We start from the raw sequence: 26,067 nt of genomic DNA on the forward strand, positions 1-26,067 counted from the left end.
TGAGCTCATACATTCAGTAATAGAGAGATCAGCATCTATTTATGGAACTCTATAAACGTGACTAAATCTGGATGAATTCATTCTAAGGTGGTATCTTCCTCTGTAACGACGCGAAACGATTTAGTCCCATTACGAGATATTGAAAAAAGATATCTCAGATTCACTTAAACAAATAAATCCTTTTTAAAACCAATATATGTCTGAGGGTGTAAAACGCCATAAAAATACATGGGTATATTTTGCCTTCTTCGACTAAAACCAAGTTGAAATCCTCGCTGAGAACTTTGTAAAAAATGTCTATTCACAAACTACATTAACTGCGAAATACGATAATATTCTATGATAGTCGAAATTTTTGTGTCCTCGTGAGAAAATCTTGCACAAACTTCATCGGTATATTCGATCTTCTACCCACTCCATATAATCTTTCACGTTCAAATACACGCCGTACTTATTAGGCAGCGCACATCCCTCGCTACTCCCCCACGACACTAACCCACCTAGAAACCACCTTTCGTCCCCTGGGTCTTGAAATACGTACCCACCCCCGGAATCACCCTTACACACGTCCTTCCCCCCGTCTGCAGGCCCCGCGCAGAACATATCTCCTGTTACGGGATATCCTTCCGCAGCGAACGCACAACGACACGCCGATGTCTCGACGACGGGAAGACAAACCTCCTGGAGGATGTTAGGAAAGAGCTTGGTGCTTGATGCTCGGCCCCAACCCGCCACAACACCGCGAGCACCCGGCCTGATGACATCGTCACTACTGCAAAATACAGGAGTACTGTACGTCATGTAATGCATACTGATGACAGTTTCAAGTATCGAACTGTTCAAATAATCAATTTTTTAAATATATTCTAATTGTCGCGCGCATATCTAATTTGATTCCATTGATCAAATGATCGCCTAGACAATTTTTGTTAATGAATAATCTCACTTACCTGTCGGTATCTGGAAGACATATTGGTTTAACAAAGTCACTCATAATAACTGGGTGGGTCAGTCGTAGTAAGGCAAGATCAGCCTGGAAGGTGGTTGGATTATAATCCCTATACTCGAATATCTGACCAATGTGCATCTCTTTAACTTGAGTCTCGTTCTCCTGAGATCTGTTGTGAAGACCAAGAACGACTGTGAATCTTCGTGCACGAACTACTTGACGTTTCTTGTTAATCACATAGTGAAAAAAATTATAAACTTTAAAAGAAATGGAGAAGTTATTTGAATGTCTCTAATCGCCACTTAGTAACAGCGAATTTCCAATTCACCACTCCAGATATTAGTGCTAAACCTTAAAATCATTACTCAATCCTCATTGTTGCCAAGAAATTCCACGTGGCAGTGGCGTAGCTAGCATCGATAATTAAGGGGAGGCATATTCATATATTCATCTTAACAGACTGTAAAGTCGGGTGTTTCAGGTTAATCAAGTATTTCCCCACTTTTTCTCGACGAATATCGCTCTAATGCGACTAATTAAACAAACCGAGATACCTTGAACTGCTACAAGTATTTTCAATCAAAATCTACAAGATTTAGCAGCTAACGTTTGACTTAACATCAGGTAGAAGAGACAACACCGGTCCTTTATTATTGCTTTTGATGCAAATTGCGATGGGTTGATGTATGTACATTTAGCAAAAAAAATTCTTTAACTCACCTTTGTAAGTGATAAGTCTGTCTCTTAACATCTTCTCGAATCTTTAATTTAAGAAATCATCTTTTTATCATTAAGATCTCTGATCCTTCCATCTAGCTCAAAAGCTAATTACTATTGCTGCTTTGATCTTCCCAAATCCCTATAGTACGTGAATGTGTAAACCTCGTTCATTATATTACTCCAATCCTCTGCTGTTAATTGTTCCTGCATGCGAGTAAACAAACAGTTCTGATTGGAGTAATTTGACCGCTTTATTTTGCTAGATTACAGCATATTGTGTTTACTGACTAAAAACATGTGCACACGGTAAGGTTTTCGAGCGTTTTAACATTCGTTAAGAGGCTGTTCACGTGATCCCGCTTGGCCGAGATTCAACGAAGCGTGAGATGACTTGGTCACTTTGAGGTATTGAAATGAATATATAACATGATTCTGGTCGTCGTGAAGTAATTTCTGAAGTGTAATTAACGCATTTCTAAAAACATTTGAACACATTTCTAACGACCTATTATGACAAAAATCACAATAGTTGTTGCAAATCATTGCACAGTTTCCTAGCCTTATTTGTCTGCTCTAAAATCCGACTTCATTCTTCCGAGATATTAATTGTGAATTTTCAAGGCTACCAGGTGAATAATTGATGTCATTTCTTCGTCTAAATTGGGGTAAAAAAGTTTAGTTTCACTTTAAACTTTGGTCCAATTTCAAAAAGCATCGTACTTCATCAATTTCAATGACAATTATATTTTCGCCCCATTACTAGGCATCCAATTTAGCACGATATTTTTGGGGGCTCGCGACGTAATAACACGTGTTACACGACGATTGTCTTTACCACTGGGTCAACAGATCTTTAAATCAACAGCTATATTTTTCTAACTTACCTAAATCTTCTCTTTTACGTCATGATAAAACACTTTCACCATGCAGGATTCGAACCATCAATTTGGAAGTTGCGAGACCATTCTCGTCACCCCGAGACTATTTGCTCTTGGGATAATTGACGTTATTTTTATTTTACTTAAACCTTTTTTCAAGTTCATAATGAAAAACATTCCTTTCATAATTTAATCCTTCCACTTAAGACATGCGAGAAACCAAAAACTACGGCGCCATAGTCAAACTTGCATGAGATGCCTCTTTCCTCGAAACAGGACAAGAGAGCGAGAACCGATAGATTGGCGTGTCACGCAGTGGATGCGACTTCAAAAGCCGAAGGCTTAGTGTATATGACATTGCTCTATGTGGTGATTGTGGGATTATTATTTGTTCACTGGGACTGCGCGGGGTTTCTTTATACTAAACTCAAACTTTTCATTGTTTTCCAATAGCGTTTAAGTATGTTTAACCGTAAAGTGTCTTTTTTCACTTACTGCATTTACTATAAGCTAAAACAGATTTATTTATTTAAGAAATTAAGTGAATAAAGAACACTTAAAATTTTGTTGAATTAATGCAATAGTACTAGTGCACATAGTGGAGGAATAACCACGTGCACACATCACAAACGTAGATAATTAAAGATAGTACACGCACATGCACGACGCATGTCTGCAAATTGCAATTACCATAAAAAAAACAAAGTTCTTCAAGGATTATGTAGCTACTAGAGCATCAGCGCTTGGTGTTAAAGGTTACATTTATTTATTTTTACCTAAATCCCTTTTCAAAGTCATAATGAAAATTTATTCGTCCTAGCATTCGAATCACGGGCCAAAAAGTTACAAGACCATTGTCTTCACTGCTCGACTAATAAGACAAGCATTTGACCATTAAAACAGCGTGGTTAGCTATCCATTTCAAAATATTTGACATCATAACCAAAGCATATTTATATTGTTTAATGTTTGTATATAAGCGCCAAACATGCTTGTAACTTTACATAGGACAAGCATTTGACCATTAAAACAGCGTGGTTATCCATGTCAAAATATTTGCCATCATAACCAAAGCATAGTAATATTATTTAATGTTTGTATATGAGCGCCAAACATGCTGGAAACTTTACATAGGACAACAACTTGAACAAAAGCAGCTTTTCGCAGCAGAGTGGGACTTAATAATTATGTCGTACAGAAATGAAGATTGCGAAAATATAGAATTGCGCATCGCATTAAAATATCGCGAACATTTCAACCCACCCCAGCGAATGTTCGCCCCTGTTCCAGGGTGTGTATAGGAGAGGAGTGTAGCTAGTACAATTTTCATGAACGTGAACGGTGGGGAACCACAACTGGACTGACATCATCTTTCAATGCCATGTGGAAGGTGGACTTTGGTGTACCAATCTCCCCGAGGCAGTCAGCCATACGTATCGGATATGTTAGAGCAACGAGCTTCTTCAAATGTTGGTGTCAGTTATTTTGTGAACCCGCTTAATTGAATTGAGTGGCTCTGAGGTGGCTTAATTAAGGATGAGTGTTGAACCCGAATCCCTGGCCGTTAGGTAAAAGTCCAAGGCATTTTCCCATAACCTAATTAACCGTGAAGCGACATAGTAGCCAAGAGTAGCTCGTTTGAGTGAAAATATTTTTTAGAACTTCTCCGAAATATTAACTATATATCCAGGATCGAGAATCCCACTTCTTACACCATGTAATTTTCTTTATTTAAGCTTTGTTAGTTTCATAATAATCATATACAATTTGAGGAACAACTATTCATGTCCTAATGTACGTTAAGCCCGCTTTACACCAGGCGAATTTATGTCCGCGAGCTTCCTTTTATTTCACTAGTTAACAACAATTTATTATTGTTTAAATATGTTCAATTCTTCATCTTTGTCGTTCAAAAACTTCTGAACATCGTTTTCAAGACGCTGTGGCAAACCTCGTCATTATTTGCGGATTTTTTAAGAACCGGCTTTGCTGGCGTCAAGAAACTATTGTTTTTAAATATGACATCACAACTGCAGAATACCAGGAACTATTTGTAGGGGGCTAATCAATCAAAACGGAGATTGTATATATGTGATAAGTTGCAGATAATATTTTTTCGTGTTACAGATCACCTTTTTTACAGCTCACACTATCCCAACTATCGTTAGCATCAGAGACGTCAATATGGTTTTGTCCTATTGTTTTAATTGTATTCGTAGTGCCTGTTGACAGACAATAATCACCAGCATGTTCAGGATCAGCTTTCTTTCTATAGTCACCTTTTTTGTAGTTGCAATGTCGGCATGGTCTGATTCATATCTTTCCAATCGTATTTTGAGCTCGTTGACCTAGTTATTCTACCTAATGTTTGGTGCTCGGTAATGTTATTTCTCAGCTGGCTCCAGAACACAGTCCATTGTCATTGCACAGATTATGAGGAACGTTTGTGGTACGATGAGCCATATTGGTTAAACACAACATTGCTCGGCCAGTTGATAATATTCTTCAGCTTTCTCTTCGTCATCCAAATCAATATATACATCACCCAGCTTTTTGTAAGTGGCAGCAACAACAGCATGGTTTGCTCCAAATTTTTCTAAACGAATTTTCAGCGCCAGTTGATAGCATTCGATTGCCTTCTCTTCATCACCTTTAATATTCCACATCATACCCAGGCAATACTATGTAGTAGCAACGTCAATATGATCTGGCCCTAATTGTTCTAATTGAATTTTCAGTGCCAGTTGATAACATTCTTCAGCTTTCTCTTCGTCATCCAAATGAATATATACATCACCCAGGTTTTTGTAAGTAGCAGCAACATCAGCATGGTTTCCTCCTAATTTTTCTAAACGAATTTTCAGCGCCAATTGATAGTATTCGATTGCCTTCTCTTTATCACCTTTAATATTCCACATCATACCCAGGCAATAGTATGTAGTAGCAACGTCAATATGATCTGGCCCTAATTGTTCTAATTGAATTTTCAGTGCCAGTTGATAGTATTTGATTGCCTTTTCCTTATCACCTTCAATACTCCACATCGTACCCAGGTCGTTGTATGTAGCAGCAACGTCAATATGATCTGGCCCTAATTGTTCTAATTGAATTTTCAGTGCCAGTTGATAATATTCTTCAGCTTTCCCTTCATCATCCAAATGAATATATACATCACCCAGGTTTCTGTAAGTAGCAGCAACAACAGCATGGTTTCCTCCAATTTTTTCTAAACGAATTTTCAGCGCCAGTTGATAGTATCCGATTGCCTTCTCTTTATCACCTTTAATATTCCACATCATACCCAGGCGATTGTATATAGCAGCAACGGCAATATGATCTGGCCCTAATTGTTCTAATTGAACGTTCAGTGCTTGTTGATAATATTCTTCAGCTTTTTCTTCGTCACCTAATTTCATATATACATCTTTCTGTAAGTAGCAGCAACAACATTGTTTCCTTCAATTTTTTCTAAACGAATTTTCAGCGCCAGTTGATGGTATTTGATTGCCTTTTCTTCATCACCTCTATCATCACACACCATACCAAGGCAATTGTATGTCGTAGCAACGTCAATATGATCTGGCCCTAATTGTTCTAATTGAATTTCCAGCGCGCGTTGATAATATTCGCTGCCTTTCTCCAGATCATGCTTATTACAATATACAGAACCCAGGCTGTGGTAAGACTTAGCAACATCAATATGATTTTGTCCAAAGTTTTTCAATCGAATTTGCAGTGCTTGTTGATGATATTTCTCAGCACGTTACAGATCACCTTTACTACAATATACAGAACCAAGGTTGTGGTAGGACTTAGCAACATCAATATGATTTGGTCCTAATTTTTGCAATTGAATTCTCAGTGCTTGTTGAAAGTATTCCTCAGCTTGGTTAAGATCACCCTTATTAGGTAGAATAAAGTCCACCCGGGTTGAGATATGCACCAGCAACCTCAAGATGGCTTGGTCCTAATTTTTGTAATTGAATTTCCAGGCCTCGGTGATAATAATCACTTGCTTGTTCCAAATCATCTTTATCGAGACACACATTACCCGGGTTGTTGTATGAACGAGCAACGTCAACATGATCTGGCCCTAATTGTCACCTGCTCCGAATCACCTCTGCATTGACACACAATACTCAGGTTGTTGTATGATTTAGCAACGTCACTATGATTTGGCCCTAATTGTTCTAATTCAATTTTCAGCGCCCGTTGAAGATAATCACTAGCATGTTCCAGATCACCTTTTATACGACACACACGACCCAGATTGCAGTATGAAGCAGCAACGTCAGTATGGTTTGGCCCTAATTGTTTTAATTGAACGTTCAGCGCCCGTTGATGATAATCACTAGCATGTCCCAGATCAGTCAAAAGTATATTAATATATATATATATATATATATATAATAATATAATATATAATATATATATAATATATATATATATATATATATATATATATATATATGCGTAGTTTCAGTAATTTATGATAACCAAAAGCATGATCCACACCACTTTTATCAATACACAACACACACAGGTTTACCACCTTAATCACGACAAACATTACCCAGCTGTTATGGCTGTTACAGCTATTATGGTTCGGTCCTAATAGCTCCAATCAAATTTTCAGCGCCTGTTTATAATAATTAAAATTTAAAATAATGAACCAAAATCCAAATCACCTTTATCACTACACAACACACCCAGGTTGTTGTAAGAAGTTTCAACGTCAATGTAGTTGGGTTTTAATTGTTGTAAACGAATTTTCAGCGCCTGTTTATGGTAATCATTAGCCTGGTCAAGATCACAACACCCCTAGGTTGTTGTATAAAGTGGCCACGTCAGTATGGTTCGGTCCTAATTGTTCCAATCTTATTTTCAGATCCCGTTGATAGTAATCATTGGCTTGATCAAGATCACCTTTTTGCCTACGCAAATTACCCAGATTTTTGTATGAAATAGCAACATCAGTGTGGATTTTCTCTAACTGTTCTGATTGAATTTTTAGTGCCTGCTGATGATAATCACTGGTCTGTTCCAGATCACCTTTATCACGACACGCAGCACCCCCGTTGTTTGTTCCTAATTGTTCCAATGTAATTTTCAGCGCCTGTTGATAATAATCATTAGCCTGATCAAAATCACCTTTTCGCATGCTCACATTACGCAGGTTGTTGTATAAGGTAGCCAGGTCGGTATGGTTCGGTCCTAATTTTTCGAATTTTATTTTCAGCGCCTGTTGATAGTAAACAATAGCATGATCGAAATCACCTTTATCGCTACACAACCCACCCAGGTTGTTGTATAAGGTAGCCACGTCGGTATGGTTTTGTCCTGAAAGCTCTAATCGAATTTTCAGCGCCTGTTGATAATAAACAAAAGCACGATCGATATCACCTTTATCACTACACAACACACCCAGGTTGTTGTATAAGGTAGCCACGTCAGTGTGGTTCGGTCCTAACTGTTCCAGTGTAATTTTTAATGCCCGTTGATAACAATCATTAGCCTCATCAAGATCACCTTTTCGCCTACACACATTAGCTAGGTTGTTGTATGAAGTGGCTACGTCAAGATGGCTCGGTCCTAGTTGTTTGAATTGAATTTTCAGTGCCCGTGTATAATATTCACTAGCTTGATAAAGATCACCTTTCATACTACACACAGTTCCCAAATTGTTGTATGAAGTAGCAAGGCCAGCATGGTTTGGTCCTAATGCTTTCAATCGAATTTCCAACGCCCTTAGATGATAATCTCTAGCTTGATCCAGATCACCTTTATCGCTACATACAGCACCCAAGTTGTTGTAGGAAGTAACAACATCAACATGGGTCGGTCCTAATCGTTCCAATTGAATTTTCAGCGCACGTTTATAATAGTTACAGCTTCGTTCCAAATCACATTTCTTTCTACACACGGTACCTAGGTTGTTGTAAAAAGTAGCAACGTCAACTTGGTTGGGTTCTAGTTGTTTTAATTGTATCTTTAGAGCACATTGATAATACTCAATAGCTTGTTCGAGATTACCTTTCTTACTACACACAGTACCCAGATTGTTGTAAGAAGTAGCAATGTCAACATGGTTGGGTTTTAATTGTTTTAATTGTATCTTTAGCGCATGTTGATAATAAAAACTAGCCTTTTCCAATTCACCTTTATCACTATACACAGCACCCAAGTTGTTGTATGTAGTAGCAACGCTAACATGGTTCGGTCCAAATCGTTCTATTCCAACTTTTAGTGCCAGTTGATAGAATTCCATCGACAGTGTATACTCAGAAAAGAGATATAATGTCTTCCCAAAGAACTGATAAATTCGACAAGCTTCAGCTTTTTCGAAATCTAAGCATAACGCGTATAACATATGATCGGGGTAAAGGCTGTTGTTTTTAATTTCTTTGTGAAATGCTTTTAAATGTGGAATCAATTTGATCTTATCTTCTCTCTCATTGAAATAGCTCATTGTTTTTACAACGTTGTGAATTACATTTCTGATATGACTTTGTGTCTTTCTCCTTCTTTTTTTTGAAATTTCAGTCCGGAAAATATTATCAATTTCAGCTTCTTTGGAAGAACAAAATATTCTGATTGCTTCATGGATAACATGATGTAATCGGATATCACTCTCTTTGTTTTCAACAAGTACAAACAACGAGCAAAACCTTATTGCAAGAATTATATCCTCGGCATCCAGCTCTTCGTCTTGCTGCTGAATATATTTTACAACAAGATCAAGTGGTAATGCTTCAAACGATATCAAAGAGAAAAGATTGAATGAGTGTTCAAGAATTATGTTATTTTTCGAACATTCTTTAACAGCTAAAAGCACAGCTGCAGTCATGGTGGACGAATATGCTGCTGAATTTGTCTGTTGAAGACGTTCTTCTGTGGATTCTCTTTCACCTTTATCGAGCTTTTGTAAATAATCCCACCAAGAAAAATCGGTGTAAATCTCAATGACTTGTCTCATATACACGGCTGCGGCAGCCAATGCCAGTGGTTGACGATCTAACTTCTCTGCCACCTCATCTAGTAATGGATCATTGACGTCTGTTCGTGATAACAGGGCAAGAAGCTGGCGACACTCTTTGTCATTCAAACCGAGACTAACTGAGATATGTTTAGTCGACAAGGCGTCAAAAGGGATAGAATCTCTATTTTGTGTTGTTAATATTACTTGGCCATTACTCCAAGCTTCGTCGCCTATAAGAGGCAGTAGTGAGGAAATGAGCTCAAGATTTTCCACATTGTCTACGATGATCCACCACTTCTTCCAATTCTTAATTCTGCTGGATATTTGCGATCTTAAATCTTCAATTTTACCAACTTTTGGTTTGGATGAATTTAAAACACTTTTTATTGCACTTTCGTTGCAATTCAGGCGATGACAAAATTCTTCGTACGAGTCGAAAAGAGAATCTAAATCTTTTCCGTTCAATGTCATAACAAACATCGAATCCCCCTGCCAATGAATACCGCTGGAGAAACTTTCACAAACTTGTCTTGCGAGTTGAGATTTTCCACTTCCGGGATTCCCAGAGATGTAAAAATATGTGAGTTTGCCGTCGTTATCGCTGCGCAACTTTTCAAGATCTTCTCTTATCTCGTGTATCTTGTCAGAACGAGAAACGACCTCATGAGTTGGCGCAGGGGGAAGAATTTTAAAGGATTTGTGGAGATTTTTTATCCGAACGACTTCTATGCTTGAAAGTCCTAATGCATGTAATGCATTTATAACATTTGTTGTCATTGTTTGATACTTTTTGTCAGTAAGTCTTCTTTCAAGTACGCCCCAAATGATTTCATTTCTAATTTTTCGGAGATTTTCGATTTCTATTTTTTCAGTTGTACTAAGACTTCCACCCATTGAGTTGGAATAAAGAATTGCATCAAAAAGGACAGTACAATCCCACTCATTTGTATTTCCATTTTGAAATTTGGACTGAAGCATGGCCTTATTTGGCCTTGTTCGTTTTTTCTCCAGATTAAACAACTGACTACCACTGACGTTTGTGTCATCCCATGCTCCGAGAGAAGCCTGGTAACGTTTGTTCCATTCCTGAATAAAGAAATCCCTCAATTCCTTTCTTACAGCATCAGTGACAATGTAATGGGCTCGAATGTAGTTCAGACTTTCCTCGTTTTCCCATGGTATGCCAGACATTTTCTCCTAAAAAAATTAAACAACTTTCTTCAAAATCTTACAAGAGGCAAAAGCAAAGGAGTTCAGTTCACATTGAAGCAAGATGCATACTCACGAAGTGCCCTTCCTTGACTCTGAGCAAAAATTTTCGAAAAATTAAGACCTACCGAACGTCGGAAGTCTTTTTGGAGTTTTATAGACTAACTACGTAAGGAGGTTTATAACCGCTTGGGCCTTTTTAACGAATAGGAACATTGGCAACAAATAAAACAGTAGCTCACAAAAAATATAGTGCTTGTTTCTATTGACACTGGAGCGTTACAACGACCCGAGGTTAACACTGAGTCAGCATCGTGTTAGACGTCCTTCGTCAGGTTATACCCAAAATTTATCTTTATTAGGTTGGTATAACATATCAAAAATATTTGTTTATTATTAGTATATCGATGAAATTTAATATGTTAAAATTATATAGTCGAAACGTAGATGATATAAACAAAATGTTCAAATGTTAGAGTTACTATTGCCTCAAACCACACTTAGTGATCTGAAGGCATTAAAATTGTGTACGATTGTACACACTTTGTGTCCTTGTTAAAGGCGAATTTGTTCTTGCAAATAATGGGCATAATTATCGAAACACACTGAAAGAACTTGCTTCACTACATGACTATAGTTCGGATGGGGTAGAAACAATTCTCGTTCCGGAAGTACATTTTAAGTGCCATTTACTACATCTTAATTTCTGAAGTTTAATTGGGAGGATATTTGTGAGAGTATCGATAATGTTTTAGGAAAAATGAATAGTAAAGGGTTTGTATTTTTAAATAAAGATCGAATGATGGCAGTGAGTAAGATGCGTATAGTTTTCAATGTCGATCAAATTACATTCTGCCAAAAAATAAGAAAACATTCTAGCATTTAAAAAAATTATTTTATGCCTGTTTTACGTTAAGGATGTATTTGGAATAGGTTTTGTTGAAAGTTGTCGGCTCATTTGAATATTTTAATGCTCATTTAAAAATATATTCACGTTCAAAACTATTTGTCGCACTAAAAGACCTGATTGTTCCGCAACTAATAACAGCATTCTGGAATGGAATCACAGTGAAAAAGTTCTAGTAATCAAACTAATACAGTCATAATTGAATTTTGAAAAAATAATACCAAATGCCACCTAATTCTTCGTAAATATACTTGTGAGTGACCAAGCGAATTCCGACAACTGCTATTGAGTGTAATATAAAAATATATAGTCATTCAATTATGTATGATCGTGCTTTTTTAAGACCAGGGAAGGGTGTTATAATACTTTTGATCAATACTGCATAATATTTTTTCTCGCTTCCCTTTGGACAAAAGATTCACCGACCTAAAATCCCCCTTTTCTCGCGTGATCAGGAGCGGGCGTCAATATTCCCATAGGGAGAATTATGAAAGCACGGAGTGCTATATTTTTTCAAGAAATTTAAAACGAAATGCACACGAAGCACGAAATCTTGTTTCCAAAGATCTGTGTTTTTTCTAAAAATTATTTTGCATCTTAGATTAAACTCGTACTTCGAAAAATACTTCGATAAATGTTTTACATATTCTCTAGCAAAAATTTTGTTTGTTCAAAATATACATGCATGCATCAATTCTTCGATCATTATAATATTTACATTTCTAATCTAAAAATTCATTCAAAATCTGAAATAAGTCGAGCGTTGATCTACTAAACATTGCCCTTGTTCTTTTAAGAAAGCGTAACGTCAGTGTGGTTTGGCCCGTATCGTTCTAATTGAAATTTCAGAGACTGTTGAAATTCTATCGATAATTGAAACTCCGAAAAGTGATCTAAAGTATCTCCAAAAAACAGATACATTTCAGATATTTCAGTTGTATTAAAATTAGAGCTTTTTGTACATAGCCAACGTTTTGGGAACTGTTTGTTAATTTCTGTGTTAAACGCTTTTAAATGTGGAATCAATTTGCTTTTATCTTCCCTATCTTTGAAGTGATACATTGTTTTTATAACATTGTGAATTGCTGTTTTCCAATTATTTTCTTCGGTTTCGACGTACGACGTACTAGTTTGGTGGACTATTTTGATGGCTTCGTGGACAACACGATGTAGACGAATATCGAGATGTTTTTGTCCAAGAGAAAGAAATAAGGAGCAATCTTTTATTGCAAGAGCGATTTTGATCATGTCCAACTGTTTGTCTTGTTTCTGAATGTATTTTACTATAAGATCAAGTGGTAGTGGTTCGAACGATATCCAAGAGAACAAACTGAACGCGTGTTGAAGGATTTTGTCTTTCTCTGAACATTTCGTAACAGCTAAAAGCACAGCTGTAGTCATGGTGAACGGATACGCCGCTGAATTTCTTCCCTTGAGAGTTTCTTCTGTTGATTCTCTTTCACCTTTCTCAAACTTTTCCAAACAGCATTTCCACGAAAAATCCGGGTAAATGTCGATTACTTCTTTCATGTAGAAAGCTGCCGAGGCCATTGCCAGTGGTTGACGATCTAACATCACCGCCACCTCATCTAGTATTGGATCTTTGACGTCTGTTCCTGACACAAAAGCTAGAAGCTGGCGACACTCTTGCTCATCCATGCCGAGGCTGAGTGAGATGTGCTTGGTTAAAAATCTGTTGGAGGGAACAGAATTTGTGTTTTGTGTTGTTAATATAATTTGACCCTTACTCCAAACGTCGTCGCCCATCTGAGGCAGAAGTTTGGAAATGAGCTCGAGATTTTCCACATTGTCCACTATAATCCACCACTTCTTCCAATTTTCAATTCTCTGTGTTACTTGGAAAGTTAAATCTCTAATTTTCCTCTCTTCCTGTTTAGATGACTCTAATATATCACGTAGCTTGCTGTCTTCGCAATGCAAGTAATGACATAATTTTTCGTACGAGTGAAGAAGAGAATTTAAGTCTCTTCCGTCTAATTTCATTATAAACATGGATTCCCTCTGCCAACTGACAGCGTTCGAAATATCTTCACAAACTTGTCTGGCGAGTTCAGATTTTCCACTTCCGGGATTTCCAGAGATGTAAAAATATGTGAGTTTGCCGTCGTTATCGCTGCGCAACTTTTCAAGAACTTCTCTTATCTCGTGTATCTTGTCAGAACGAGACACGACTTCATGAGTTGGCTTGGGAGGTAGAACTCTAAACGAATTATAGATGTCTTTTAACCGAACGATTTCGCTTGTTGAGAGTCCTAAAACTTTCAAAGAATTTTCAAAACCTGTTGTTATGTTTTCAAAGTCTTTATCAGAGAGTTTTTTATCAGGAAAGTCATGAATGAATCTATTTCGTAGTTTCCTGAGATTATTGATTTCAGCCTTCATCTCTGGTTTAAGACTTGCACCAATCGAGTCGGAAAAACAAATTGCATCAAAAAGTATACTACAATCCCATTCATTTGTATTTCCTTGTTTAAATTTGGACTGAATCTTCTTTTTGTGCGGCCTTGATCGTGTTTTCTCACGATTAAACAACTCCTGACCACTTTTGTTGGTGTCATCCCATGCTCCATGAGAAGGCTCGTAACGTGTGTTCCATTCCTGAATAAAGAAATTCCTCAATTCCTTCCTTACAGCCCTAGTGACATACTCCGCTCGAATGAAGTTTTGACTTTCCTTTTCCTCCCATGGTATCCCGGCCACTTTTGCTCCTAAAAAATTAGGGCAATTTTGTTTTAAAGTTTTGAAGCGACAAGGAACGGTTGTTTGCGAAGAATCTTAGTTCTTTTTCGAATTGAATTCTGTTTTCCTCTAATTTAAAGGCTCTTGCCTTCGTCATCATAAAGTCACCACTATACATTACTATATTGTTGAAATATTTTTTTCACTCATTTTGGTTGGGCGACGATGTCTGCTTGAAATCTTCCATTATATCAACATCGGTGTTTGAGATCAGATACGCTAGAACTAAATAATTATGGACTTCCATAATTTACGGATAGAATATAAAAGTTCTCAAAAAAGGTAACCGAGTTGCTGAGATTATGACCTTATATCCTTAGATTATCAGTGCCCTTATATCCTTAGCTTATGCCCTTATATCCTTAGATTATGCCCTTATATCCTTAGATTATGCCCTTCGTTAAGCAGGCGGTCATGCATGTAGAGACATCCAGAAAATTATTTTGTTCAAAAAGGGCAACAAGTTAAAACGTAAAGTTTTATTAAGTATTCTTGAGACCATTATTTATTGATTAATAGATGGATTAATCGATTGATTATAGAAACTGTGTTTATGAGGTTTTAAAGTTGAGTTTAAGATAACGTTAGCACCTTGAGCCATGTCATCCGGGCATGTTAACTGACACTTGGCAGACTCCAGTTAATTTATTTACGTAATTGACATGAAATTTGACTCATCTACTGGTTCGGTTCTCCATCTTTCTGGAGATTTCAACAAGAGGGAACTCTGTAGTACAAGTTACCAGTGTACATCACCACTGATTTTAACGTAAGCAGCTCCTACCACTGTCTTTTCACAAGGTAACGTAGCAGCGTTGGATATATTTCTTTGGAACTTCAGGGGTCACGACAACATGTTAATATGTAAAATATTGGAAAGAATTGTTAAGGCCAATATCGATGGATTCGATTTATTGATTGACTAGTTGACTTGTAGATTGGAGAGACTGTGTTCTTTAAGTTGCACAGTAGAATTTGGTTCCGCTTTTTCAAGATGACGTTAGCACCTAGCTGGCAATCCACTCACCGTGTACAACACCTCTGATTTTAGCGTGACAAGTTCTACCGCGGTCTTTTGTTTACACAAGGAAGTGTGGCCGAACAAAAATTTTGGCGTCAACGATTTAAAGGAATTTGTAGGCGAAAAATTTTATAATTTAACGTTATTTCCTAATTGGATTCGCCGCTGCAGTCCCACCCCAAATAAGGTGCGAAATTTTTGTAGAACGTACGGACCCTATTCCCTAAAGTGATATTTGACGCCGAATCCTCCGGTTCTTACAGAGGCAACCATATCTCCTTCTATCTGGTTAAATAACCTATATCTACCTAGGCTTCTTTAACTACTCAAACAGCTAGAACCTGGAACTCCTTACAAACTATACTAAACACAATTTTTATTTCGTAATATTTTTAAGAGAGCCGTATAATATTCCACTATAATTTGCGTACTTACAGTTGTGTCAAACCACGCGAAGTCAGATTTAAAAGGTGCTTCCAAACATGACCTGTAGAATGAGAAAACGAAACTATTTTAATAGCACATTCTATATAACTTGTAACAGTTTTCGATACAGTTCAAAGTGAATGCTTTAGCCAGATTACATAAAGTTCTATTAAAATTATTTTCTTTCTGGCTTTATATTCGTGTTTATATTACAAGAGCGGGCACCAATGGTCATTACCTATATCGCTTTCTCTAGACAGCGACAGGCCCTTAAAAGGCACAGAATTTACACACTATGCGATTTGTCTTTAGAAACGTGGAAATTATCACTACCCGGTACAACATAATCACTATCATTATCATGCAATTGATAAATACATTTCTTATTTCGAAAACAAGTACTGGTTCTTATAAGAACTCAGTATTGAAATAGCCTATTGTTAGAATTTCTACACCCCAGCTCTAAGATGAGCGCAAAGATGCGTACAATATAATGACAGGGGGTAAATACATTAAAGTTTTCAGCTATTGCATGGTAAGACGCCACTGTAGCGTCTTACCCCAAACCTCAAAAAATAATATTTTGTTTAATACATGATAGCATTATTACTTGTTTTGTTCTCGTGCAATGAAATCGCGAATTGGTCGACGTTTGACGGTTCGATGCAACTCTAAAGTGCACAGCTGTACTACCGTACAGGTGTACAGCTATATCGTTAAAGCGATCATCTTGCAAAATCGCTGATTATAATAAAGATATTTAGTTTGACGTTTCAATCGTCATTCGCTAACGACAAACTGCGGCTTGACGTTGAAATTTTTTTTCGTTTGACGTTTATGGTTCACGTTTTCAACCGCTCTGAGTGTATTTTCAAGTAGCTCATTTACCTCAGTGTTTTGTCATTGCAATTGCATTTTGTCATTGTTTCACGTATAAACATTCCTAGTATAGACATATTGGATATCCAAATCTTCTTTGTGGTATTTTTGTGGTATTTTTCTAGCCTGTTTTCAATGCGTTTACCAATTTTCTTAAAGAAAGCGGCTACCACTATTCAATAACACGATTGGCAATATCGCGGTTTACCATGATATATATCGTAGTTCGACTTGCTTGCACGGAACGCGAACATGGAATTTGCTTGCATGAGGTGTTATAACTCTGGACTTGTGGCATGTCTCAAATTTTATATTTCACAACTCGGGGAAACGGTAAATACCTTACTCACTATAACTTTCTAAGATCGTCATGGATGTAGCTCTGTGCGAATGTATCCCAGTTTTAAATCATAGTACTCGCTTGAATATATTACGAAAATATTTCTATTCCCGAAAGTACTGAATATATTGGAGTTCTTAAATCTGACACTGGGTTAAGGTATAAAACGAGTTTTATATAACTTGAAAGAAAGGGATCGCTAGAAGGCTTTATTGCTCTTTATTACGTTGTCGGGGCCGCACAAATAACTAATGTCAGTATTCCCTTGTGACTCTTGTGGCTTTGCCTAGAAACGTTTCATATTTTTAAACTCTGCACGATTATGAACAACTTGACATGTACGACACGATAAGATAAGAAATCTAATGAGATCTATATATGATTAGGCGTGTACAGGTACCGACATAGCTACGTTCGATCTGACATTGATATATATTAGCTAATTGAAGCACAATAAATTCTTCAAAATTTGCACATTCTACAGTATAAACAATATGTGCATATGAACATTTACATGTATTACAAATGCCGCCCATAAGAATCAACTTCATGCGTTAGAAATTTAAATAACTGAATTTACGTTGGTTTAACGCCTTCGGTGAATGTTAACTACAAAAACTCTTCATTATTTCGCAATGCACCATTTCTCCTACAAGGTATCCCAAAAACCCAAAACTATTGAAATCACCTATAGCAAAATTTGAATTCGCGAATTTTTGCTCGTGAGGGTTAACGGCTTAACGCAACTCATAAAATGCCCAATAGGCCTACATTTGCTCAAGAATTAAGGACATGTTGTACAGCCTCGTATCCAGGCGCTTTAATAGTAAAATATATAACGTGGCATTCAGGCCTGGCAGAAAATGACTGATTTCTGACAAATTGTGAACGATTTTGCAGGGTTTTTTTCATTATCTATATATTTTTACTGGAATCGACCGTCGATGGGCTAGCCAAGTATTATGAACGTTTCCTTTGGCGAAGAATCATCATCTTATACATCGTAGCTAGAGTACTCGAATAATCGCCTGCCGTATTTACATATTTACTATTGGGAAAAGCGAACGCATTTACAACATATATTAAAGAGGTTTCTGTTCATGACATAAAATATAAACTCATATTCTTTTGTTTACAGGTTTGATAATCCGATGATGAATTCAACGCGATATGGCAACAACTTTAATTTAAAAGTAAATTGATTCCAATTCATGTAATTATAGTATATAATTATGTTGTGTTGTATTATATTGTATAATTCATTTGATTGTTTACATGTTGAAATCATTTTCTGCTCGCTTTTGCCAAAACCATCCCTAGCACCCCCGAGCGCTTGCGTTTTTTCAGCTGAATGCAACATTTTTTTTACTATTGAAGCGCCTGGGTACGAGGCTTCATGTTGAAGGTCATGGTGCTTAGTTGTAAATTTAAATATTGTTATCTAAGTATACACGGCACAAACACAAGTCTCGCGGCAGGAACAAAAGTCTCACGGTTATCCATAATTGTAACGCGAATAAATGCGTATTGGTAATAAAAGCCATTTGTGGGTATATAAACAAATTTCACTGCCATACCACATGCATAAAAATAACTATCAAACATTTACTTATACACTCGTGGGTCCCAACAGGATGCTTTGGCATTCAAACTCTAACTATAACAGTTAAATTAATTAGATAAAAAACTTCTGAAAACAATTGATGTGAAAAAATCGGCTGGGCTGGATAATATCCCTAATAAACTGTTGAAAATAGCATCCGATGTGATAGCACCCTCACTGACAGAAATTTTTATCCAGTCTATTGCCACTGGAATATTTCCAAACGATTGGAAGGAAGCTAGAGTGTCATCCTTATACAAAAGTGGCGCTAAAACTGATCCAGTTAACTACCGACCTATATCGATCATACCAACGATGTCCAATATTTTCGAAAAAATCATTTACGACTAACTTTATGATTATCTTAATGAGAAAAAGCTGCTGACTTCTTGTCAATTTGGGTTTAGATCATTTCACAGTACACTAACAGCACTACTGGAGGCAACAAATGATTGGTCGGTTAATATAGATAACGGCTTGTTAAATGCGGTAGTCTTTATCGACCTAAAAAAAGCTTTTGACACCATTGACCATGAAATTCTTCTGCTAAAGCTAACAAATTATGGAGTTGATCCAGGTAGTCTAAATTGGTTTAGGTCATATCTAACGAATAGAAAACAAAAGTGAATCTGAATAACTGGCTTACAGCTAATAAGCTTAATACTAAAGAATTAATACTACCGATAACGATATATCTATTTCCATTAACAATCGTGAAATAAACAGGGTCAATGTTTCCAAATCTCTAGGTATGTATATTGATAGTCACCTCTCGTGGTCAGAGCATATTGACAAAAGGTTTCTTCGGCTATTGGAGCGTTAAAGCGCGTAAGACCCTTTATATCGCGCAAAGCGGCAGTTCAGTTTTATTTCGCTTTAATACAACCTCATTTTGACTACTGCTGCTCGGTTTGGGATGAATTAGGGGACACACTTGCAAAAAAATTACAAAAATTACAAAACCGAGCAGTTCGAGTCATAACGAGGAAAAGTTATGATAACAACGCTTGTGCTCTCTTAAATCGCTTGCAATTAGATAATCTCTATATACGACGTAAAAAATTGAAGTCTCAGTTGATGTTTAAAATATTAAAAGGAAATGTGCCTCCATATTTACAAACCTTGTTTTCTATTCGAAATTCTGAGTATGACTTTAGAAATGATCAATTTAAAGTAAACTTACTAAAACCACGAACGAACTATCTAAAACGTAGCTTATGCTATAGCGGGGCTTTGCTATGGAATAGCTTTCCTGAAGAAATGCGTAATTTAACCCTCTTTCCTCAATTTAAGAAAGCTACAAATGATTATTTTACTAATATATATAACGACTCTCTCACGGCAATTTTGTAAACCAGTTGTATTTTTTAACTGAATATTCCTCCGTGTTTAAATAAATTGTTTGTATTGTATTGTATTGTATTGTATTGTATAATTATGAAATATCCAACCTACGCATGCAGGCTAGTAATTAGTAATATGCCAAATACATGCATTGCCAGTACTGAGGGGTTTAATTAATTGCTGTGATTTATTCTGTACACAATAGTTTATTCTGCATGTTCTCGTTCGTTTTTGCCTTATCTCGTTCACACGTGCATACCGAGCACAAAAGATTCCTGTACATTGGTCATATTCGTTCGTTCTCATGCTACGGTGAAAGTTAACAACTGTGGAGACAGTGAGGCTACGCCCACACACTGATGTCATGGTGTCAGGTATTGCGTATGAGTAATTAAAGTGTCCATGTCATAAAATTGGAATTTAGATTTTTAGAATCTTTGTTTGAAATGAGTTAGTAAGTTCTAAATCAAAACTGAAATTGGATTTTTATTTTTCGAGTTATTGCCATCTAAACATTGATTTTGGTGGAATGAAAACTCTGAAAACCGCGCAAATGAGACTGGTGCGAAACAAGGTGTTTGACGTCACAATAGGAACTCGTTCGACGCGACAATTTAGTAACTCTATTGCATGGAGTAATAAGTAGAAGCTAACCGCGCAAAAAAGTGGTTTTTCTTACTTAACAGACAATTCTGTATAAAAGGACTCATATATTATCAAAATGCGTTGTGAAATGGCTTTAATAATTGTACGTTCCTGGCAGCAGTCGTGCAATAATTGCAAATACGCCATGAGTCATGACCAATTGAGTCACTGTGTTGTAAACGCGAAGGCAGTGTTTAAGTTAACAGATAAAGGTTCGGTAAATAACGTCTCAAAAGATGCGAGTTAGCACACTTTAGTAAAGACAGCTAAAGAATGTTGGTAAAAAAGATGCCATAATAAAAGCGAAATGTACTGGGTTATATTTATATACACATGATTTGATATGTTTCTTTTGCGCGAGACGTGTTAGATTTCTCAGTTAATATTGATAACTCTCAGTCTCTCATTGAACTATTTTTTTAAAAACGCATGGGAACTCCACTCATACTCTAGCTCAGTTGACTTGTAATGAAAAAAAAACAGAGAATCACACAGGCATGCGTGACTTAACTACACATAAACACATTGTAGAAATACCGGCACTCATGAGCCACAGGAAAACCTCAATCGTAATGCTATTAATATAATATTTATATAGGGCAGTAAAATGTATTAGGGGTCCGCGTCCGCCTTTTATCTACACCCGGGTGAACTGTATGTGCGCAATTACGAATGACGATCAACTAGGACGAAACTTTAGAATTAAGTTAAGTACAATTGCCAGATTACTACCAGAGAATCTATTTGTAATTTGAATACTGTATATCTAGCGTAATGATATTATGTTCTGGGGTCACGGAGAGCAAGTCGCGCAATCAAGATCATAAGAAAACTTTTGCTATTTACTGACGCCTACGATCAAGTCTTCGTTGTAGTTTCGATGCCATGATCGTTGCACGATTGCTCCATTTCGCGATAGCTTTTCAGCTTATACCATCGGCATCTGGTTCGTTAATGGACCCTTAATGTATGGTCCGAAGTGTTCTTACTGCCTGAACTGTTTTGTATTCGGCAGCTTTCCTCTGTTCTCTGGCGTCGGATTCATTAGAGTAATAGAGTTGCTCGATAAAACCGATATCGGATAAGTGGAATGCTCTCTACACTACATTTAAGATGGTTCGGCGCATATTTTCTACTCATAACAAAACAAGCGACATTTCAAAAGCAGAACCGCAAAAACAATATGAAGAATTAATCATTAAATATTTAATTTCCCAACAGCCATGTTAGTTTGTTACGAGCAGATGTGCACAGAACAGATTTTATACATCGTCTGTAAAACAACAAGTCCAACAAGGCAAGGCAGACCTTACTGTAAATATTGGGAATCCGGAATCAGATCAGATGATCCATTAGTGACTTAAGTGCCACGTAATCACAATCGCTCATTTTTTGCCATGCATATGGGGAGAGGAGAGTGAGAGGATAATTTCACATAAACTTTAATCATGCCAAAATTATCTGATGATTTTCGAACAAAAAAATTTCGGTGCTGCGGTCTAATGATTAGGCAGACTACCGCCTGTTCTAGAAGTTAATTCAAGCTAAGACCCGTTTCGAATCGAATGCAAATGAACTTAAACAAATCACGCTCAAAATCAGGGCCGCAATTATGGCTTCAAAGTAAACCTCTGCAAACGTCGTGAAATGCTTCGCCATAAAAAATTAAGAAATATTTTTAAATTCTCAACCAATTTGTCGTTTGTCTGGATGTTATATGACTTATGTCGCAATCGCGGCGTGAGGGAAATAATATACAAAATACCAAAATAAAAACCTCAGTTCTTTCAAATTCTCCAACATTGATTATCAGGACGATTACCGAATTGCACTATTACTTAAAATATTCACATGCAACAATTCCCAAAAATACAGACATATCAATGGGTTTGTCTTATTCTTTGAAAACGAAGCGAATTTTAGGAATTTGTAACTTAACACTATATGTTAATTTCAATCATTACAGCGATGATTTATTGCCAGCTGGACTTCGTTTATAGCATACAATGAATACAGCAGACGGCGTAACCATTAGTGTTGCAAAATCGCATGAAAAGTGGGCTAATTATATAATGAATTGAACGTCAACAACGCAGAAATATTCAGTATGCTTCAAAGACCATGATTGTCATATATATATATATAATATATATATAAATATATTATATATATATTATATATATATTATATATATATATATATTATATATATTATATTATATATATTATATATAATATATATCTGCGGCCAACGTTTTTGCAAATGGGTGTATATATATAATATTATATATATTATATAATATATATATTATATATATATATATTAATATATATATATATAATATATATATATAATATATATTATATATATATATATATATATATATATATATATATATGATCGCCATCATTATGCAATGTTTGTTGAAATTCGACAGTTTCAGTCGCACAAGACACATCCTTTCTCTCGATTTCTCTTGAATTTAAATAGAAACTAAATTTCGCGGTTTTGAGCTTTCCCATATCCGTGCAAAGAGACGACCGCTAGGAAATCGGACAAGTCTAAAGAAGTCGGACAAGACTTATTATGGCCCAGCTCTACTACCACTACATTTATTTAGTACATTACGTATATACTTTAACTTATATTCTAAACGAGGAAGATGAAATCATTATTAGGTCAGCTGATTATGTGGTGTACTAGACAGTACTAGGCTTATTGCTGTTACCAAAATAATCGTCGTTTTAAAAAGCTTACCAAATGAATTATTATATAGTTTTACCAGTGTTAGATTTAAGTCGGAAAAATAAGATCAAATTGACCTCGATGTCATACATATGCAGTCCTAATGATTCAAAAATCTCATAACAATGTTGCTTTTACAATTTATACGCTCACTGAATTTGCAAGATAACCCACAAGCTATGCATTCCATAATTAAATGCCAATTTCAAGACACTCGTCATTTTATGTGATGGCTCAACGCAACTCCTGCTGCGCACAGAATCTATGCATTTTATTTGTCACTTTGCCCCGCACTATAAGCAGCACTCCTAGTCTATACATTAGGAGCCAAAATCTCGATTTGGCTATGCGCGTTGCATTGTGATAGCTCTTTCTTTCCCTTCAACATACATTCTTTTACTTCTTCCTGCATGCAATGCGGTCGGGTCGGATAATGACGCTAATAATTTTGAAACATCACAGCAGAGCTAGACATCGGACGAAATCTCACACTATGGTCGCCACTATGGTCTACGCGCTAAATATTCCAACAAATTTATTATCCTTGTATAGATTCGCAGCGTTGCTAACGCGAGTTTTGTACTTCAGGATAACGAACGTGCCAAAAAGCAGACGATATATCAACGTGTGATTGTGCCCCTTTCCATACCATTAGGAAGTACATATAATAAACAATATTTAAAATCCAAAGTCGATTAGCAAAGAGATAAATCTTCAACCACACTACAAGGTAAATTTTACTCCAAATGGTTTCTTGTTCAACGAGCAAACTACTCCATAAGTAAATAGCAACCAAAACTTTGGAGTAGCTGAATATTCCGGAACTTCTCGTTTAATATTGTGTTTGAATGAAGGGATGTGATTGATTTATAAATTTAATGAGCAAACCATGTCTCAATATAAGAGAGAAAAAAAATAGACGGCAAAACTGATCGTGTTACGGCAGACAATTATCTTGAAGCATGAATTTCAACATACGCCATGTATTGCGTGGGTGGGGAATAGTTTGATTTTATACCTTGCTTCTGAATATCATATCTCAGAAAATCATGCGTCAAAACGTAACATAACATATTCTTAAAGGTTTAAAAAGTACTCACCAACTTGATGATATATTCTTCACTTTTTAACTCGTATTCTAAACGAGAAAGAATAATTATAACAAGAAATTTATATCATGCTGATTATGCGATCTTCTGATCCTGTCGCTGTGTCAAAGATCATTACTAAGCAAATGAGTAGTTCTCAGTTCTCACCGCTCGTTTTATGCCATAAATTTGAGTATGACGGTTGCAATTTAGCTTAAAAATGTAGATCAAATTACAGTAGAAAAATATTCTTCGCAAATTTGATCTGTCATCGACATGTTGAGACGTGACCAAAGCAATCAACACAATACTAATACAAACCTCGATATATTATTTCAAATGTCTCATGATCTTTGATAACGATGAAGTTTACGTAGTTCCTTTACCAGCCAAGATATTCAGTTATTCACATAAATCATAAGCGAGGTCTACATTATCAGAAGTTGAGAAGCGATTGTCAACGACTCAATGCGTCTCTTTCATCTGAATACGAAAACGAAACTTGGCAGTTTTTTTTATGTATGTAAACCGGAAACTTTATGTATTGTATTCAGATATATGCATATTAAAATAGTTATAGAATAGGAAATATCACATGGCATGACGTGGTAAATAATAAATTTTTGCCACAAAAACGCAGGAGTACACTTTAGCCGGGAACAGTAGTTCAAAATTGTAAAGATCTCCCACCTCGCGTGTAAAATAAAAACCTACTTATATATATATATATATATATATATATATATATATATATATATATATATATATATATATATATATATATATATATATATATATATATATATATATATATATATATATATATGCGTGACAAAAACGAAACTTAATTTCTCGCCTGTGTCTGTTGCGACAGGATCGTATTTTGTAGTCTTGATTTCGTACGATAGAGTTTAAAGAACCTGTTTTTTTAAATCTTTATTATACCTTGTTTATTTATTGCCAGTCTTTTAATATTGACAGTGCAGGGTCTGTTATATGTTATATGTTGTATTGTGACGGTGAGCACCTTGCATGGGACTTTGTGTTTCGTTCGTGCTTTAATTTAGCCGTTTGAGTCTTCTACAAATTGTGCTTATGCTGTTATTATATAGTTGAGGTTCTGTTTGTCAGTTGCTGTAATTGTTCTTACGAGTGTTCGCCTAATCACGTTCAGACTTTTAATAGTAGATTTTGTAGAATAAAAACAGTAATAAAACTGTACCTGACTGGGCACATCACAGTGTAAATGGCAGTTGTATTACCTTTCCAAGTCACTTTAATCGACCTTGCCGCCTCGTCAGTCTAGTATCGTATGAAAGTGAAACTGCGTGTTTTGTATATTGGACCATCACATTTAAAATTCCGTCCAGGAATCCGTCGAATTTCTTAGACTTAGAAGAACATTAGACATTTCTTCAAAGCTATTGTTTCAAGCAGAATGTGAATGAAGCGGAAGTTTATTAATTCATTTTCTTGGTTTTTACAGCTATAGTTGCCATATCCAGTGTTTCATGAGATCAGTGCGCCATTAGATAACATGATTGAGCTCATATATTCAGTAATAGAGAGATCAG

At 36.1% G+C, this 26,067-nt stretch overlaps 3 protein-coding genes across 5 annotated transcripts; all 3 read right to left on the reverse strand.

Moving 5' to 3' along the window:
* Window positions 1–248: 248 nt before the first annotated feature.
* Window positions 249–5,213, reverse strand: LOC114525894 (mannan-binding lectin serine protease 1-like). Its single transcript, XM_028547354.1, has 4 exons — window positions 5,027–5,213; window positions 4,680–4,769; window positions 951–1,206; window positions 249–772 (listed from the first exon to the last, which is right to left on the reverse strand). The coding sequence occupies exons 1-4, from the start codon at window positions 5,211–5,213 to the stop codon at window positions 388–390; spliced, it is 918 nt and encodes a 305-aa protein (XP_028403155.1). The 3' UTR covers window positions 249–387.
* On the reverse strand, window positions 5,132–6,897 carry LOC114525920 (nephrocystin-3-like). The gene has a single exon (XM_028547380.1). The coding sequence runs from the start codon at window positions 5,961–5,963 to the stop codon at window positions 5,229–5,231; it is 735 nt and encodes a 244-aa protein (XP_028403181.1). The 5' UTR covers window positions 5,964–6,897; the 3' UTR covers window positions 5,132–5,228.
* Window positions 6,898–7,024: 127 nt separating this feature from the next.
* Window positions 7,025–24,964, reverse strand: LOC114525918. Of its 3 annotated transcripts, none has more exons than XM_028547377.1 (4): window positions 24,815–24,964; window positions 24,506–24,543; window positions 15,859–15,910; window positions 7,025–10,723 (listed from the first exon to the last, which is right to left on the reverse strand). In XM_028547377.1, the coding sequence occupies exon 4, from the start codon at window positions 10,715–10,717 to the stop codon at window positions 7,358–7,360; it is 3,360 nt and encodes a 1,119-aa protein (XP_028403178.1). In that variant the 5' UTR covers window positions 10,718–10,723; window positions 15,859–15,910; window positions 24,506–24,543; window positions 24,815–24,964; the 3' UTR covers window positions 7,025–7,357. The 3 variants fall into 3 exon arrangements, 2 of the variants coding, with proteins under 2 accessions (XP_028403178.1, XP_028403179.1); XR_003687274.1 differs by lacking the exon at window positions 7,025–10,723 and adding an exon at window positions 14,297–14,371; XM_028547378.1 differs by lacking the exons at window positions 7,025–10,723; window positions 15,859–15,910; window positions 24,506–24,543; window positions 24,815–24,964 and adding exons at window positions 12,329–14,371; window positions 14,994–15,838.
* Window positions 24,965–26,067: the final 1,103 nt, after the last annotated feature.

Source organism: Dendronephthya gigantea, unplaced genomic scaffold (assembly GCF_004324835.1).
Source record: "Dendronephthya gigantea isolate DGI-Jeju-01 unplaced genomic scaffold, DenGig_1.0 000036F, whole genome shotgun sequence".
Classification (NCBI taxonomy): Eukaryota; Metazoa; Cnidaria; class Anthozoa; order Malacalcyonacea; family Nephtheidae; genus Dendronephthya; species Dendronephthya gigantea.

Bases quoted from the DNA above. Each gene is read 5' to 3' on its own strand.
- LOC114525894 (XM_028547354.1), bottom strand. From the start codon at position 5,213: ATGTGGAATATTAAAGGTGATGAAGAGAAGGCAATCGAATGCTATCAA. The intron at 4,770-5,026 runs GTTGTGTTTAAC...GTCTGTCAACAG, and splicing joins TTATCAACTGGCCGAGCAAT to GCACTACGAATACAATTAAA. The intron at 773-950 runs GTAAGTGAGATT...TGTATTTTGCAG, and splicing joins TGTCTTCCAGATACCGACAG to TAGTGACGATGTCATCAGGC.
- LOC114525920 (XM_028547380.1), bottom strand. From the start codon at position 5,963: ATGAAATTAGGTGACGAAGAAAAAGCTGAAGAATATTATCAACAAGCA.
- LOC114525918 (XM_028547377.1), bottom strand. From the start codon at position 10,717: ATGTCTGGCATACCATGGGAAAACGAGGAAAGTCTGAACTACATTCGA.